The 18842-nt window shown below is 33.1% G+C and overlaps 1 protein-coding gene across 2 annotated transcripts in view; it reads left to right on the top strand.

The window, feature by feature from the left end:
* LOC138934309 (uncharacterized) overlaps nucleotides 1–16033 on the top strand; it is a 50980-nt gene extending 34947 nt beyond the window's left edge. The window contains exons 3-5 of one of the 2 annotated variants that reach the window (XM_070297940.1): nucleotides 4924–5057; nucleotides 8158–8248; nucleotides 15820–16033. In XM_070297940.1, coding sequence (XP_070154041.1) covers nucleotides 4924–5057; nucleotides 8158–8248; nucleotides 15820–15840 — 246 coding nt within the window. In that variant the 3' untranslated portion in view covers nucleotides 15841–16033. Of the gene's footprint in view, nucleotides 1–4923; nucleotides 5058–8157; nucleotides 8249–9045; nucleotides 9418–15819 lie in introns of those variants that run through there. The other variant, XM_070297935.1, reaches the window with a different exon arrangement.
* Nucleotides 16034–18842: the final 2809 nt, after the last annotated feature.

Raw genomic sequence — 18842 nt, 5'->3', positions numbered from 1 at the left:
AGGCAAATTTTTATCAATCACATTATGCAATTGTGAATAGACTCCATAATTTTGTATATTACGAATAATTCTCTACAATAAAGTCAAGAAGCTACGCACGAAGCTTTGAGAAAATTTAAACTAACAGCTGATCGCGAAACAGCGTGACGTACGGGCGAGTTATAATAACGGTTCTCGAGATAAAAAAAAAAGAAGGCAAAGAGCGCGAGTAAGCGATTAGCATAGATATTTACAGGCTTATATGCGAACGTGCACGAGCATTTAGATTAGCCGAGATGACGTGTTTCAATTACGTGTCTTTTTCCGTTTTAAACGTACAATTGGCAATGTTAAATATTAAATGTTGTTGTATGCGTTATATCGCTCGTTGAAGCTGGCGATTTCATGCGTGCAAATCACATTTGCTTAAAAGCGATCGAGAGATTTCGTTCTCTTTGTCGCTCTTCTTTGCTAGATTTCTCCACAGACTTGCTGGTTAATTCGCTGTATCGCGGATAATATTATCCGTTTCGATCGCAGCAATTCCGGCATAACAGAATTGCGGTTGAAAGAATCGTTGAGCTAATGAAAAGCGAAATTAAAGATCGTGTTTTGCCGCTGAATAAATTGACGCGAATAGCCAATTGCTCGTTTCAAATGAATCAATTATTTTGAAAACGATACGAGACGTAATTTAATTTTTTTTCTCAATATTTTTGTTGGGAACATAAAAATTATTAATTATTGATGCGCAGAGTTATACATATACAATTGATGTTGTCTTAAAAAAAAGGAACGCGCTAATTACAATGAGATATCTTCCTCAGTATCTTAAAATTAGAATTCCGCGTGTCGGTGGCCTAAGTATGCTGATATATACATAATGACGTAGGGTTATTATTTGAAAGCAAAACCGCGAAAGATCCTTGAAGTAATTACGAAATTATGCGGTTGCGTGCTGGGATTTAGTAATTAAAAAAAAAGTGAAGCTTTACAAATGTCTACAGAGAGCTTACGTCTCGTTATGTCACTTTGTGTGTGTGTGTGTGTGTGTGTGTGCAGAGATTTTAGTGTAATACGGTTTCTGTAATATAGTTACGTAAGTAATTTTGCGTACACTGAGGAATATTTCGTGGCCAAATATCGTCGTAAACACATATACGTGCGCGCGAGTGCAAAGATTTTATGCAATTCCCGTGCTACCAGCATTTTATGGATCCCACCAAGATATTGCTCGCTCGAGTGGAGTGTGGTGATAAAATATCGATAACAATTTAATTATGCGTAATTGAGCGGTTATGCATAGAGTTCAATTTAACATGGAAGATTTATCCAGTCACGATAATAGCGCGATCATTTTATTTCCTTAATCTCTCAAGTAGCTTGGAGCTAGGATGCGCGGTTACGATAGACGGGATAATAACTCGATGCCTTCATAATCAGCATCGGATCGCAGCGATCTTTAATATTCAGAGTCAGTGTACCAAGAAGTTGCGCAATCTTTTATTTCGACAGACGGCCAAGTCCATTCCATATCCGTTTTACGATGCAACGCATCAGCGCTGTTTGTCATAAAGTGGAGAATTTAATAGAGAATTGTAGTTTATACTTTAATATATATGTAGGTAGAAGTGTAGGATACACATTGGATGAACGATAATATATAGACAATCCTTATCGAATATAAACATTTTGGTGTAATATAATGACAGAAAAGCGATTAAGGCTTGTTAAGAAAATAGGTAATAAATAAGTGGTTGTAATTATATATTTTTTTGAAAGCAACAAAAGATGCAGATTTTAGTATTTTTATCAAGATAGATCGAAACTTGATCGAAAAGTTTGTCCCGACCAAGTCTGTTTCGACACTTATGTGCCATCTCGATTCCACGGTTGACTTATCGCTGAAGTTTGCCCTATCACACTTGTAAGATAGTCTAGACGCAAGCATTGCACTTCGGCGACGGACACGTTCTCTCACACGTTCCGGTTTCAGAAGCGTTCGGGAACTTCCGGTGATCGCGTGAATATAATCGACACGCTGCGCAGCCGCGATTTCCGACTGAAAGATTCTCGAGTCGGAGATGTCTGGTTCTCTCTCGAAGAATTTTACGGGCTGAAACAAAGCCTCGTGACTCTTCAAGTTTCTTCTCTCAAGAACTTCTAGAGACATTCAATTGAACAACTGAAAGTGGCGAGACGCACTTTGAAGCGGAGCAAACGCATCTATTTGCATGCAACTTGCTGAAGTAGATTCTCAGCATTATAACAAGCACGTAGAAGAAGCGAAATTTCCACTGTAAAGAAATTTCTTTCGTATTCTCCGAGGCAACATCTAAATTGGCATACGCGTGGAATTCGAAATATCTGCAAACTCTGCAACTAGAGATAGTCCTCGATTTCCTCGATCTATTTTTAAAATCAACATACTTAGCGAACTATTATAGTAAATAAAAAGATTCACACAACTTATTATTCGTTACAATTCGCTACGCGAAAAGCTGTATTTCCCGCGAAAGAAATACAGAGAGATCCGTTGTTTTTTTATACAAATTCTATTTACGAAAACATTATATGTGCACAAATTGGAAATTATTTTTGTAATGATATATAATGGTGCATATACATGTGATGTGTTAATTTCCCTTTTATTTTACATCATATGTTGAACAGCAGGATGTAAGTGAAATATAAGCTCGCTTGGGAAAATTATAATATTATCGCGTACTTTATATTTCTTTTACTCATCGCTGAGCGTGACGCTGTCTCGAGAGATGCGCAGGATAAGATAAATTCTAAATTATTATTGTACGCAAAGATGCACATTGTCATGTACATAGAAATACTGTTTGGATTGAATTCATTTATACTCCGCTTGGGACAGGAAATAATTCAAATCCCATCTTGGAGCGCAAATATTTAACATGTCAATGTGATCATAAAATGTAGGATGCTTCTAATTCTTTTGTGACTAATAGTATACACATATAGATCTTAATAATACAGTTATGTAATAATATAGTTTGAAAAAATAATATATAACTGTTTTCTGTCTCGATTATATTAAAATGTGAATATGTTTAAGAAAATAATGGGCGATAAACAAATACATGTGGAGTGAACAGAGTAAAAGTATAAAAAATTAAAAAGAATAAATATATAGATGAAAATATGTGGGTGTATCTGTATAAAAGAGAGAAAAAGAGAAAGGGAAAACACGTGATATATTTAAATGAAGTTATATAATAGTTATGTATAATAATTTTTTCTATATAAAAAAATAAAAATTTAATCAATATATAGCATTTGATGATTAATTAATTTTTCGGATTGCCACAGAGTCAATAATTAAATAATTTTATATTGAAACTGTTCGATTTTTTCTATTTTCCTATATTATTTTTTTAAATACTTATAATCTCTCATTTTGATTATCCTACATTTACCGTCAAGTTTCTAATTTCATGAAAAAAGTAATGTATATGTAAAAGAATGAAGAAACAAAAATACATAGCGTAGAAAAGAGAAAGGAAAAGGAATGCGTCTTGGAAATATATCTCTTGTGATCTTACCCTAATGATCTTGACGGACAACTGATTAATGATGTTGCGCCGATTAAAAAGAACTGCACGACACGCATTCGCGAACGTATCTCGCAAGCTTCTATCTCTTATCGAATTCGCACACATACATATAAAAATAAAAGCTGGCAATAATAATCGCATAAAAAAGATGAAGTTTACAAGTGCGCTCGCAATTATAGAACGCATAATTTCGCACGCACAAAATCCTCCGCAGAGATCAGCGAGTTTAGACGAGTCGTTTGTGTACGGATATACGTATCTCCCTACTCGCGTGCGTGTACGCACGTGCAACACGCACATCGTGAATGTCTCCTGTGTGGGCGCAGCAACAACGAATTACGTGTGCACTCGCCGTTGCGTATGAGAAGAGATTCGCTATAAGCGTAACCGAATTCATTACAAGTGTAAATGCCAACATACAAGAAGACTCATTCGCTTCTTTTTATTCGAAATAAATGCTAACTTCTTTTTATTCAAAAATTAATGTTAACATTTTTCAATAGAAAATTTAAAGAAGAAGAAGCTACACAAGTAAAGATTTCAAAGTTACTCTATTGTTACTTTTTCTTATAAAGGAAAATGCATAAATTTTTACTATACTACCCTATTTTTCATCTTTGTCTAAGATTATTAATAATTTTGTTCTTCAAACATATAGGCACAAAAAAAGATTGTTACGATTATTCGATTATTTGTTTTGAATAGATAAGAAAATATAAAAAAGAGATAAGAGAATTAGAGTTCGATGGGCTCGGTCGGTAGCTGATAGAGAAAACAGAAGATCTGAATACCAACATACGATCACTGAAGGAAGGACTGTGTCGCCATGAGTTGATACAGTCTTACTCTGCAACATTCTCTCTTTTATCAAACGCGTTCTCGGACGATAAAAGTAACAGTTTCTTTCTTTGCTACTGGCAATGGCGGGAAGTTATCGAGCAAAAGGGAAGCTTTCTCTTTTGCAGCGAAGAAGTCTATTACTCTTAATCACAGCGTAGAAACTTAAAAAAAAAAAAAATCGATGTTAAAAGATATCCTGTTTCCTATAATTTTATGGCAAACATTTTTTTGGAAAATTATTTTTTATATTTTTTATCTCTTGCACGATAAAATGATTTTGTTATTAATTAGCTATTATTGCTAAATACGTAAATTGGTAAAATACGAGATAGATAAAGTTAATCTTTTTATGAGAGCTTTCATATTTTTTTTGGTCACTAAATTAAAGTTTAGTATTTAGATAATACTTAGATTACTAATATATACGGATATGATAATATTAATAATACAATCAACAATGTTAATAATATGGTATGTGATATATAAAATATTTCTTACTTATCGAAATGCTCTGTTTCAGGTTACTTCATTACTCTTGGAGGGCGAGCGCCGCAAATTGGCAGTCCTGCAAAGGGAATTGCAAGTAGCCCTTGAGGAAGGTGGAAGCGTAAAGGTGAAGGAAAAGCAGCGACAGGAATTACTTCATGCTATATCGTAAGTTTTCTTTTAAAAATCTTTTAGCGATATAAATAACTAAAAAAAAAAATCTCATAAAAGTAAACAAATATTTGACGTCGCGATACTATCGCGTCACTTGACATATATTGCCGACATGTTTTAAAAATGAAAGTGTTACTTGAAAGTCGGCATATGAGAAATTCCTTACTTTCCAATTTAGAATGTATTCTGTTATTTTATATACATGTCCCTTTTACATAATTCAATCTCTTTTTGAACAGTTTTAGCAAAGATTGCTTTCTTATTTGTAAGCAATACTTTTTTTCTTTTTTTTTTTTCAACTCATTTCAGGTAAATACCTTTCTCTCTACAAAGAGTTTTCGTATACATTATATATATGCTGAGATAAATAATTTTTTATGTCGAGAGGAAGCTTTTCCGAATAATAGATTCACTAAGAGGCAGGTAAAACGCGAACTAAACGCGAACTTTACGTTAGAACCGACTCCCGTGGGAGCTTAACTTCTAAAAGATTTAACGCGGCCGGTGCCGCGTGACGGAGTAACAATTTTATCGCAGCACTTTTACACTCCCATCAGAAAATGTTTTATCGCGTTACCCTTAGCATACCCCGCATAATGTTCAAGCGAACATAACGGCCGACATTACTCGCTAACGAAGCTTAACTCATTAATACTAAGGTTTGAACTAACTTTTCAGTTTACAGTATACAGAATTACAAAGTGCTCGGTAACTTTTATATTATCGTATCGTCGCCCGCGTAAAGTTCAATTTCGCGATTCCGCCATAAATAGTTTGCATTGACTCTGTAATGAATCGACTCGAAAGCGGAACCATGGCGCAGTTTCCAGAGGCGCTACGCGCCCGCTTCACTTTATTTTGCAAATGCTCTTTCGGATTATTCTCGCCCTTTCGCGTTATATAAAGGAAGAGAAAGAGAGAAAAAGAGAGAGAGAGAGAGAGAGAGAGAGAGAGAGAGAGAGAGAGAGAGAGAGAGAGAGAGAGAGAGAGAGAGAGAAAGAGAGACGTTAGAGAGCAACGTCCTGAGAAAGGGTACAGGTCAGCCAGGGATGCCAAACTCCTTTATTTCACGCGTACTAACGGCCAAGTTGTTTGCACAGCTACCGTCTCCTCGCGTTTGCGGTGTCCAACGTCGTGTTTGCACAAGGCAACCCTCTTCGTAGCCGGCTCCTTGATTATGCAGCACTGATAAATTTATGAGACAGGATACTTGTGGAAATTTTGTCAACCTTATCTCTTCGAATGTGCATTTAACGAGATCCGTTCCGGAAGCTCCGGAGTATAACTTAAAGTCCTTTTCGCGAGATTGACATCTGTCTTTAACGTCTATTGATCAAATTTGCGAGATGAATTATTTACAAGATTTGCTGCACATTCGGATATATGGTAACCAAGTATAGTAGAATTGTGTGATGAAAGTGTAACAAATGCAAAATTTGGGATCGATAAAAGTGCCTCCTACATATTCATTACTTCGAGACTATTCTACGGTGATATATCCCACCATGGCTGAGGCAAGAGGTAGAAATTGCGTGAAAGAAAAAGATCTCGGGTCGTAGAACCTAGATACTTTGCGGCGGAAATCGAATGCGTAACCTTTGCTTAAATCGATTCGACGGTGACGCGGCATTTCTTTTGCAGAGAGAGTCTAAAGAAAAAAAATAAAGAAAAAAAAGTGAGTCTCGATAACGCTTATGTAAATTTACTCGATAAAATATGTATAATGTGTTAGCATATTATGTGAGATATTAAAATTAAAATTGTATTAGCAATAAATTTTTCTGCTTGCGATATGATAAAGTCATCGAAATAAATCATATATTACGATCCGCGTACCGTTTGCCATTAAATCCCTAAACTATTTCATTTCTCTCCGAAAAGGAATCTATATTTAGAGCTATATTTGAAGTAATATTATAATATCTAGTAATAATATTTATATTTGAAGTAAAATTTTTCTTCACTAACGAGAGAAGGATAGAAATAAAATAATTAATTATATCGTTCAACAACTTTTAAAATATGTTAATGAACTGTTATTTCAATATTGTATATTAATAAAAGTAATTGAGAATTTTATATATTAGAAAAAGTATTAAAAATTTGTAATTCGCATGTGTAATATTTACCGTGAAAATTTGAAAAATAATTTTTTAAAACTCACGATACAGCCGTGAAATATTGAGTAATATAATGGATATCGATATTGGCCAATATTTTACACTCGTAAATTTTTGATATTTTACATTTTAAATCTCAGAATTTTTAAAAAATATAAAATATCATTTAATTTTGTTAATATCTCTATGTTTCTCTCGAGAGGAGCATTTCCTATACAGTACGTTATTAGCAAAGTCTTTGTAAGGCAAGATTAGCATGTTATCGTCGTCGCTCGACGTGTTTGAGCGTCCCGCAACCGCTTTCAAAATCAGCTTAATCGACAAAAAAGCCCATACGATACCTTGCCCGTGCAATTAATTCCCTTCCGAACTTTACTGCACCGTCAAGTTCCAGAGAATTTCCGGAATAGACGGAGAACTCCACTCGCTCTTATACTCGTTGGTCTTGTGCCTGCGAGTGCACGCGAGTGCACAGGACCGTCGTGTGGAAAAGAAGGCGAATGTGAGAGCCCTAATTTATAAGATTGTTTGCTTTCCCGTAATTGCCAAAGTTGCTCGCGCGAGAAACTTTTTCAGTTTGTAAATCACCGGCTGAGAGTCCCTCGGAAAATGAGCCAGTGGGCCGTGTGAGAATGCCATCTTCTTCTCGTTATGGCGGCTCAGGCTCGTAGCCAAGGGATCGCAAGACGATAGTCAAACTGTTCGTACGACTTCTTACGATTTCGTAGTTTTGTACAAAAATGGTATTTGAGGACTGACGAATTCTTCTGCAAAACTTTAAATTCTTTCTACATAAATCCATTTTTATTTATGCCATGTTCGATTTACGATAATTACAATATATTTATGCTTCAGCTATTGGTATCTTGACATCATATATTATAACGCATTTAATTTAATCGCATAGAGGAAGCTCGCGTTTTATATTCGTTTTTATGAGACGCTTTTAAAAATTAGCATTTTCTTTTCTGCAGAAAAATTCAAGGACAACACGAGCAACTCGACAAGGAGTACAGAATCCACGCTGCCGGTGTTCTCCTATGCAACTCAAGGGGCTCCGGAAAGGTAAGGGTAGCGGATGTTATTATTATTATTATTTTTTTTTTTTATCTTTTTACTTGTGATTTTCAAAAGACAAATGATCTTCTCTACTATTGTGCGACAAATTATGGTCTCTTACGAAACTCGAGCGCTGTCGTTCGTTGACATTTGATGCCCGAGTTTCCTCTATTGCTCCTTGAATCGGGTCGATCGTTCCTTCGAGATAACGATGTCGCACTAATCGACACTCTCATCAAAGTACTTTCATAAATGTTCTACTTCCGTCCAATTTTCCGCGGATCGGATAACGCAGGATATTTCCGACTAATTACGCTTCCGTTTAATGACAGACCGCTATCATTTAAACGAATAAGTAATAAGGAACCTCTCTATCAAAGCACAATATTTAACTAGAGAGTCACGTAAAAATTGTGGCGTTTGAATCATCAAAACAAATGATATTATATATATATATATATATAACTCTATATTTTTATTTATTTATAAGAATGATCCTGAACAAGATATTTCGTCTACACTCTACACTCTCTAGCAATTAAGCATATTTACGTATAATATGCATAAATGTTTTCAACGTTAGAATGATTTTTTCTCTATTTTTAAAACTGTTGAATTCATTAAAAAAAAAAAAAAAAATATTTTTATTAACATGTCGCATGCAGTATCGCATTATAAATGTAAACTGAAGTAGATTCAATATTCTTCTAATAAAAATTAAACGAATATTGAGAGATGTGGCTTATTTCCGTATTCATTTTTTACAGCTTATGAATTATTCCGATTAATTCGAAAAATTTCAGATTCCTTGCGTTATTACACTGAAGGGGAGAATCAACGTTCCTTTCCTCGCAAAAGTTATCAATATTAGAAAAAGAGAATTAAAGAGCGAGCTCTTTTTTTGAAATCCCATTGGTCCCTACCTCTTTATTGCCATGCTTGATATCTCTAACAATCACTTCGCTTCCAGGAACTCTCAGGAAGCTTTAGTAAGCTCCGGTAAGCTGTTATTAGACTCAGTACATAATTGATTGTGCCTTCCTTCGTCCCACTTTGCATTGTCGGACTCTCAAACGATACTCGCGCGTATGTCACGCTCAATTCTTATCATTAAATAATCTTAAAGCAAGAAATTTATAAGGGGCCAATATACAAAGCTCTTTTCTTACCTATTCGTGCCGATAATTAAGTTTCGCAAAGCATTAACATAGTTTCTGATTATGAATTCTCCTTACCGTTATAATTACGTTCTTTCTTTGAAAGTGAGCTCCGCGGGAGTTGTAACGCTAACGACATCGTAGGAATATATAATGAATGATAATGTAACGGTATCTAATTATTATAGATTTTTTTATAAAAGTGGATGCTATTACAAAACACATTTTGTTTTTCAAATTATTAATCATAATATATGCTCTACGTTATATAAAATAATAATCTTCTATAATTATTAATTAATTATACGTTTCTTATCTTAAGCAAAAATCTTTTATTAAAACTTTTGTTAAAACAAACTATGATTCCAGAGTAATATTATTTCTTTGTATGTGTGTAGTATTTTATGAATTATAAATAGAAAGTTTACTTTTTGGTAAAATTTTATAGATTTAATACTTTTGAATAATACAAAAGTAAATAATTTTAAATTTGATTATACTAATATATCGTATAGCATTTCGATATGTTAGATATCTCGAATCGCATAGTTATATGTACAAATTTCGAATGGATAGAAATGGGGTTCTTTTACTGAGCACGCTGTAGAGTATATAGACTAACACTTTTCATAAAGGAGTGTTTATTTTTAATTTTTTTTCCAAAAGCCTTAAAATTTTTTTCTTCTTCTCTAATATTTTTCTTTGTATAAAATATACATTCACGATTTCTTTTCCTTTCATTTTTGATACATATGTTCGGATATAATGTAAAGCTAAAAATTAAAGATACGTATTTTTTGAAGTTAGCCCGATACACAAACACAATTCTGGTCGATTTTATAAAAATATTTTGATTATAAGATTTTTATGATATTAACAATACTTATAAAATCATTCATTTTTTTTAAATATTTTTTTGCAATTTTATGTTTAATTTTAAATACTGACGAGTTTTAATGTTTTCGAAAAAAAAGCACAAGTAAAATTAAAAAAGAAATACATCTTTGTTTCAAGCCTCAAATCAAGATTTTTTTCAGTCAATATTTTCTTTACTCGATTATAATAAAATATAGTGATGCAATTTTAAGACAAGATTTTTGATTCCTAATTTTGTAACAAAAACATGTATATATATGTATCTTTTATTTTGAGTTATAATATGTCTGCGAATGCAAGCCATTATATTTAAAAAATAAAGTTGTAAGTGTTTTTTAGTAAAAAAATTATGCAATATATGTATAATTTATATAAACAGTTATTAAATAATGTGATACTGCTAACAAATATGATATGCATAAACGTCATCTGTAAAATATATAAGAGTATAAAATTCATGAGCGGTTTATTCGTCAGTAATAAACTTCGTATAACAGGCGATATTTTGTTAAGCTTAAAAGCTATGTGAATTCATCGTCTAAGAAATGAGTGTGAGTTTGCTAGGAAAATCAGTAAGATAGACGATCCGCGCTTTGACGTTGTACACAACGACGCTTCGGTCGTAATATATTCAATATCTATTCCTTCCTGCGTCCAAGTTCGTCTTATCTTTTAGTAAACGAAGCCTTGGTTATCATCGCGCTATAAATCCATTTATCGTCAAACTTTTTAGCCTGTTAATATCAGATACTGATTCACTGCAAAATGGCATGCAAATTGAATTGACATTTCTTATTTATGTACAGCGTTTTGTGTGCGTTGGGTGTATAGTGCGCGCGTGTATATACTTTTATAAAAATGATCAAACTTTAAATACATATAATTCCAATTATACAAATAAAGCTTAATTATTATCAACTTGAATAATGCTAAAGATATATAATATCTGATCTTTCATTCTTAGATTTTTTAAATAAAATGTCAATGTGATACGTGACGTTGAATTATATAACGTTATATAACGAACGCTCCTATCGAGTTTCTTGTTACTGAAGGGAAGCGTAACGTATAGTCCAAAAGAGCATTTAACTTTCAAGAACATTGGCGCGGAACAAGATAAACCCCTTGGGCGCTTCATCGCTGAATCTGTCGTGTAATAGATTCAATTTCTTTGGTCACCACTTCTCCTCTCGTTCTCCTTACCTCTCCACCTCTTTTTCTTCGAATCCAGACTGTGAGCACCATCTTCGGTAAATGAAAGTTTGGTCGGATTATTGCGCTTTCGCAAGAACGAAATATAGCTGTGCTGGATACCATTGCGGACTCTTCGAAACGTTCGAGTGTCGTCGATTCTATCTCGAGTTTAGCATCTTCGAGCTGCGAGAGAAACTAAAGCTCCCAAGAGCTGTAGACTCTGAATCAGCGTACGGTAGGGCGGCTAAGGATGTTATAGCGTCGTATAGAGCATCGAACGATGAGGTCGTATCTAGGTCATCGCGGTTTGAAATAGGCAATGGAGTTCTGTATTGAAGTAGACAGTATAGAATAAGAATTCGCTCTGAAAACGGAAAGTACACGCCGAGAAGATGCAAAGGGCGATGGAAAAAGGGTGAGAGAAGACACACATCGAAGAAATGTGCGCATTTTGATGGAACGAGCGAACCGAGCGTGTCGGGCAGCCGAAAGAAAGGGAACTTCGTGAAAAGTAAAAATAATAAAAAAAAAAAAAAAGAAATAATGCCAAACGGTCGATGCGAATGGAAACGCAACCAAGTGCATTATGCGGCGGAGAAGTTACGTAAAAGTTAGACGACATTCGAAGAAAGTCGAAAGAGAGAGTGATGTAATGGAAAACTGAGCAGGTAAATCGAGATGTAAAATAAAAAAGCCGCGACAACAAAGATAGATCGGTCGCGCGATCAAACTGAATAAAGACGCTTACCAGCACGAGCACGTCACATTATTCCTCGCGTCTCCTTCTTTCCTTCGATTTCCTTCCGGTTGTCCTATCTTATTCTATTCACGTTCGACGGACGAGGACGGGATGCATTAGCGGTGTTCAATTACAGGGCAGTACTTTGCCTGCGGATCAGGCGCATTACCTCGTCTTACATCTAAAGAGAAGTGACGATACACTGTTAATCTCGAGTGCGAAGATAATAAACTAATTTACAAGTCTACGTATAGATTAGTGCAGTCTGTCTCCTCTTTGATATATGCAAAAGCATGCTATTCGTGCCCTCAACATACCGTGAAATATTCGTGCATGTCCATTCGTACAATATTTTTAATAGAATATTAATGAACAATTACTATTAATTGTGACAGAACATTAATTTTAATCGTTGTATTATTATGTATCATTTACAACTGCGAATTTTCCGCACTTTCCGAGAAATGTGATTAAAATCTGTAGAGCGTTAATTAGGATTTATTATTAAAAAGTAAACATGCATGAACAAATTGTATTATCGATGAGAATATTATTATTGTAATATAATAGAATATTATTACATTGAAAATGAATTGTAATCAAACGTTGCAGTAATATCGAAGAAATGAAAAAAATAATATATATATATATATATATATATGTACCGTGGTAATCGAACGTGAAACTGTATGATGAAATTGTACCAACGGAAAGATTAATAATTTGATATTGAATCGTTTCGCGTCCGTGGCACAATGCGGACTTTGGTTACTCGAAATAGTTCATTAAAATAGGCGGCGAATGGAAAATCCACTGTTCATGCACGATTTGTCGAACAACACACATGCAGTATAATAGGTGATCTTATTAAAAGTTGACGCCATAAGAGTACTTTAGCTTCTCTCTTTGACGAATAAAAATTTTTAATATTGTTTTCTAGACGATACTTATTGTTGCATGAGTTTCATGGATTTTGTGTATTCAATTTATGAGAAGAAATTAATTTCAAGATATTATTATGCGATATGTATATAAACGACATAGTAAAAACATAAAAACGTACTTTTTATATTCAATATAAACTAATTTAAAATCATATATATTTTAATATTATATCAGTTTTATGAAGGAAATATTATATGAATGAGTTTAATGTTATAATAATAATATTACAATAAAATCTTTCATTTTCTTATTTATTATATTTATGAATTAGAAATGCAAAAGCTATTTTTTAATTATTTTTTTCTAATTTAAATTTTCTCCTTATTTTTATTATGTATAACAGTTTAAATTTACTTGTTTTATATCTGACTGTTTCGAAGAAAAACATCATTCGAAAAAAAAAATCTTGCAGCCTCAAAAAATACAATAGGAGAAATAAAGATACAAAACATTTCAATAGTTGCTGTTACAGTTATCATCCGTCCATCAGTCTGCGCGAGACTAACCAAATTTCTTCGCGATATCAATATATGAAAATCAATATTTGAGATGGCACTTTGAAGCAACGCCCTTTGTTAGATTGTCTCCGTACGATTGAACTTTGCATTTCTGCCGCTCACAGTACGGAAATTCATGTTCAACATACTATCAATGATTGTCAGAGTCGCTGTTTTATTCCGATTTCGAACAAATTATCCTTGGACATTTGTCAGTTTATCATACTCTATTTTTTAATCATACTGTGCGCGAATTCGAGAGAAAAGTTTGTAACATAGTACAATGCAATGTTAAAATTTATTACGGCTCGATACGTCCGCGAGGAAAGCGCTCAATAAATGAAAATGGATTATACATGTAACTATACTTAGGGAAGATGTGTGTGTGTTGAAAGAGAAATCGTATTTTCTTTCTTCCAATTACGTAAGAGTATAGGATAAATTAAAGAATGTCGTCAGTTTCAATGTGCCATAGAAGCATGGATAATAAATGAATTGTCGAGAATCTAGACGTTTTTGCAGATTAAAATTTAAAGTGACGTAAACACGTAACATAAGAAACATTAATCTGCATTTAGTACCAAATAAATTTTACTTACGACAGAATTTTAATTAAAAAAATATGTACAAAATTATTAATAAAGGAGAGTAGCGTCTAATTAAATTTTTAATTTTTATAAGATAATTACCAGAGAAAAAGAGGGCGAATAATATAATACATCTTTTATACCAATAGTATTGACATAATTCCCGTAAATTAAACTGAGATGCAAATTAAATATTCTGTAAGTAAGATTAAGAAACAGAAAAAGAGAAGGCAATTAACATTAAATCAATATTCATATAAAAAAGAAAATTATATTAACAATATAATATATAATATACAAATATGCATATATAATATACAGATCAATGAGATATAAAGCCATTTAAAAAATGATTGTTTACAATATTTCATTTTTTATACATATTGATAGATACGTACGCGTTGCAATATTAAAAAAATATCATAAAAAATAGATACAAACGGATAAACGATGCTGTAAAAAAAAAAGGGAAGAAACTAACGATAAAAGCGAATCGAAAGTGAACTTTGTAACAATGTATGCTGAATTTTTTGAAATTTTTAAACAAAATTTAAAACATTACAAACTGTATAGGAAAAGTTTATCGTGGTGTATTTTATAGATAGAAAATGTGGAAATCGATATTAACGTTGCGATACAGGAAACGAGAAAAATCGTCCGTGTGTTGCGCGGCTGTCACGATAACGAGGAATACAACAATGAGATCGGCAAAGACATCAAGCAAGTTTCATTTTATTGTATTTGTTGAGAAATAAAAGCGTATCATCGATTGCTGTTGCAGCATTCTGAGAATCCTCGCGAGCGACGAACGATGTCATAGAAAAAGTGGAAACGCCGTTGAAAAGAACCGCAAGAGAAGTTTTAACGACGAGATATTCTATTTTCAACGCGCGCGAAAATGCACTGCTCTTATACTTATACTTATCTACGTGATAGCGTTTCTTTTTAATTAAACATTCATAGTGTCTTTTAGTAGCGGCAATTTGAATTCATAGGTTTCCTCGGTATATACTCGCTCGTAAATGATTGCATCGTTTTATCGTGGAAACCTGAAGGGAACGAGAGTCGAGACACATCGACGATAACGATAATCGTTCGCGTGTAATAATGACGCTCTTCTATCCATTCGGCATCTATGAGCTTTCTTGGGACGTGAAAATGATTTATACACGTGGTTTTGACGCAAAGCGGTGATTTTCAATTGAATTTGATGTACCTCTTAAGGCGCGCTCTAGAATGCGGAGAGATGTGCTGTGGCACATATTTAATTGTATAATACCTATTTCAATTATTTTGTATTTTTTATGAAAGCGATTCAACAGAAGAATTTATATCCTTGGAAAAAATTTTGTTACACATATCACGATACAAGACATCTATATATATCTTAAATATTTAAGTATATTAAAAAATGCATACATATTATCGTATAAAATATTTTTCATTCAACAATATTATAATTTATTATTGATTATTAATTTATTATTAATTTTTATATAATGCAAAATATTGTTTTGCTTGATTGCTAGGCTGCAACACAAGCAGTAACTTTTTCCATTTGCTCTGTATAATTATGTTCCAGAATTTTTTCTTCTCTTCTTAACTCGTCCCATCGTCATTTCCTCTCTGTGGCGTTGTAATGGGTCGACTCGACTGAGGATTTCGATTTAATTAAAAATCCCAGGCTTTAAGCCACGACTCGCAACGAGTACATTATAAATCGCCGAGCGATGAAACGCAATGCAACAAAAAACGCTTTTTGCCGTTAGTCATATTGGCTTGATTTATTCTCTAGTTCTATTAACGTCCATGATATAAAGTTTCGATATTTTTCTATTATTTTGACATTAATTTAACATCTGTCACTAGACTTAGTGAGAATATACGATGATGAAAATGTATTGAAATATCAAAGCTTTTTTAAGAATTAAAATTAAAATTTTTTTCAATTTTTAAGAATAATCTTTCGCCCCTCGTAGTTTACTTTTATAGATAATTAAGTTACAATAATATAAATGGCGACTAACGATTACGTGTTCATACTTCTTAATAAAGAATATCATCATTATAAATTTATTAAATATTACAGCGATGTTTTCTGTTTTTTGATTGAAATCTACAACGTTGTGTCTTTCCGCAATAATCGCAATGTGCCAAACAATCGAATCAGTATAATATGATATTAACCTAATACCCTGAGAAGAGCAAGTCAGCTTATCGGGTTGATGATTTACCGCGGCTATCGCAACGCGCGCAAGCAGTTTACACCCTTCGTAGTGGTAGATCAGTGCAGTCGGCGTTTAGGAAATAGGGGCGAGAAGGTTGCCGAGGTGCCGGAGCTAGGTTAACCGAATTCAAAATTATTACGGTCTGGTTTAACTCTCTCGCGTATCTCTTTGCTGGGGAAACCGATCCTCCTCCCCGAATGACGGAGGGATGAGGTCGAAGATCCAAGACGGACAGAGACGGAATCAGAAACGTGGCAGAACGACGATAAACGGGCAGAACGGGACGTATGAAGATAAACCGCATAGCAGGAAGTAATACAGAGGGATACTAGTGATCGAGACAGAGAATTATTGTGAGACGATATGGAAATGAAAAGCATATGTACAGTTCCTATTCTACATAGATACAACTGAGCGCAAAGTGAGCAGTATAATTCACACAAAGATATAATTGAATATTTCTTTGATGTAGATGTATTTTTGGAACAAAAAAACAATTTTATTATTAGAGAAGAGTGTGATCGAGGAACACAAGATTATCGTCAGATTCAATTGATAAATAGAAATGTAAAAACGATATTTTATTTTATATAATTCAGCATTATAATTGTCTTAGTTTAATGTTTATAAAATATAGACTTTTATAGCTTTAAAGGGAATTATTTAATTAAAAAAATAAAAAGGAACAAAAACAAACAAAAAGATCGTGAAAAAGATGATAGAGATTATGTGTTAAAAGATTTAATATTTTAATATAATATATTTGATATATTCATTTGTACATAATTGGATATATGTATTGTATAAACGCATGCGTGTTTTATTTCATATGTGTATTTTCAAGATGTTTATATCTTGTTTTTATGATGTTATATGTTTTTCCACGAGTAAAAAATGCGTAGAAAATTTTACACTTCTTGATCAGAAGTTTTTTTGTTATTAAAATTATTTTACTTTGTCCATATATTTTTTAAGCATTACTCAATTTGTGTAAAATAGACGATAGATGCAAAGTTAAAATTGTAAAGGAGAGGGGAAGTAACAATAACCCAATATATCTCCTCCCCCTCTTCCTGTTTCTCTTTCTTTCTCTCTCTCTCTCTCTCACTCTCTCCCATCGATTTCGCAAAGACCGCACGATTCGCCGTAATTGCCTCGTCTAGTTCTACATTTGAGTCTGGTTTATGGATCGAGATATCGTATATTGGATTCGAAGTACGAGCCAGGGATCGTATACAAACTCGATTCACTCCCTGCGTGCTGATTGAACTTGTTCGTTGTGGCCGTGTGCTGTTTGTTATCATCGATCGTGATTCTCCGGTTGTCGCTTCCAAATTACCAGACAATTTTCGAAATCGATCGCGATATTTGCTTGGCAACGAGCACCGATTAATGAATACCGTTTATTCGCGACATCCGGGAAAAAAGTGACAATGTACACCATTGTCGATATTTGTTATTCCTTATGCGATTTTCCAGCTCCGCGCACAAATCTGGAGTCTAATTTTTGTCGGTTGCGATTGCGCTAAAAGAAATAATCAAAAATCCGGAGAATCGCGAATCCTTTATCAAATGAAATTATTCGCAAGAGTAATTAATAAGCAAAACCGGTAAATGGGTCGCTTCCATATTCTTTCTTTTCGATGAATGTTTGCACACAGAAAAATATTATGCTAAGAAAAATGATTACTCAGTTTTCTTTACTACTTTTAAGTAACAATAATTAACTTTAACAAAGAATATTTTCTTAATGTTAACTTGTCACAAATTTTAGAAAGATTCATTATCATGTACTCAAAAAAATAAATATTTTCTTTTGAAGAATATTATAAAATTTTATCAAAGAAAAGTCAGGGGTATAGTTAATCTAATGTAAGAAAATTTATTAGACTGGAAAAGTTAATGTATATTTTTCAATTATATAATTTAATATCCTTGATTAAAGTATTAAATTTATTAGGATTTAGAATAGATTTTGAATAAATAATTTAATGCTTATGATAAGCATTTATGATACATTTGCGGATATATGAACCTTTGAAATACTTGAAACAAGTAATATTTACTTATATATAGTATGTATTTTTCTGTGTGCGTATACCTCATTTGTAGTTTTTTTTTTCGGATGCACAGGTATACGCTTTATTATTAAGTAAACGATACCGATTTTATGGAGCGAAACGTCTCTTCTCGAGCGATACCATTAGACCGACAGTGATGACGTAATAGATACCCTGCCCATTATTTTCAACATTTTATCATATTTTAGCTACATAGAGATCTGTTCTACATTACAATTTATATACTCGTTATAATATAGATGATTATATTAATAATTCAATATATGGGAAGAGATTGCACATTTTTACATTAAATT

This window comes from Polyergus mexicanus, unplaced genomic scaffold, assembly GCF_030449975.1.
Source record: "Polyergus mexicanus isolate NDT 795.1 unplaced genomic scaffold, iyPolMexi1.0 SCAF_1, whole genome shotgun sequence".
Classification (NCBI taxonomy): domain Eukaryota; kingdom Metazoa; phylum Arthropoda; class Insecta; order Hymenoptera; family Formicidae; genus Polyergus; species Polyergus mexicanus.
The sequence above is the reverse complement of the archived record's forward strand: the minus strand, read 5'-3'. Positions and strand labels throughout refer to the sequence as shown.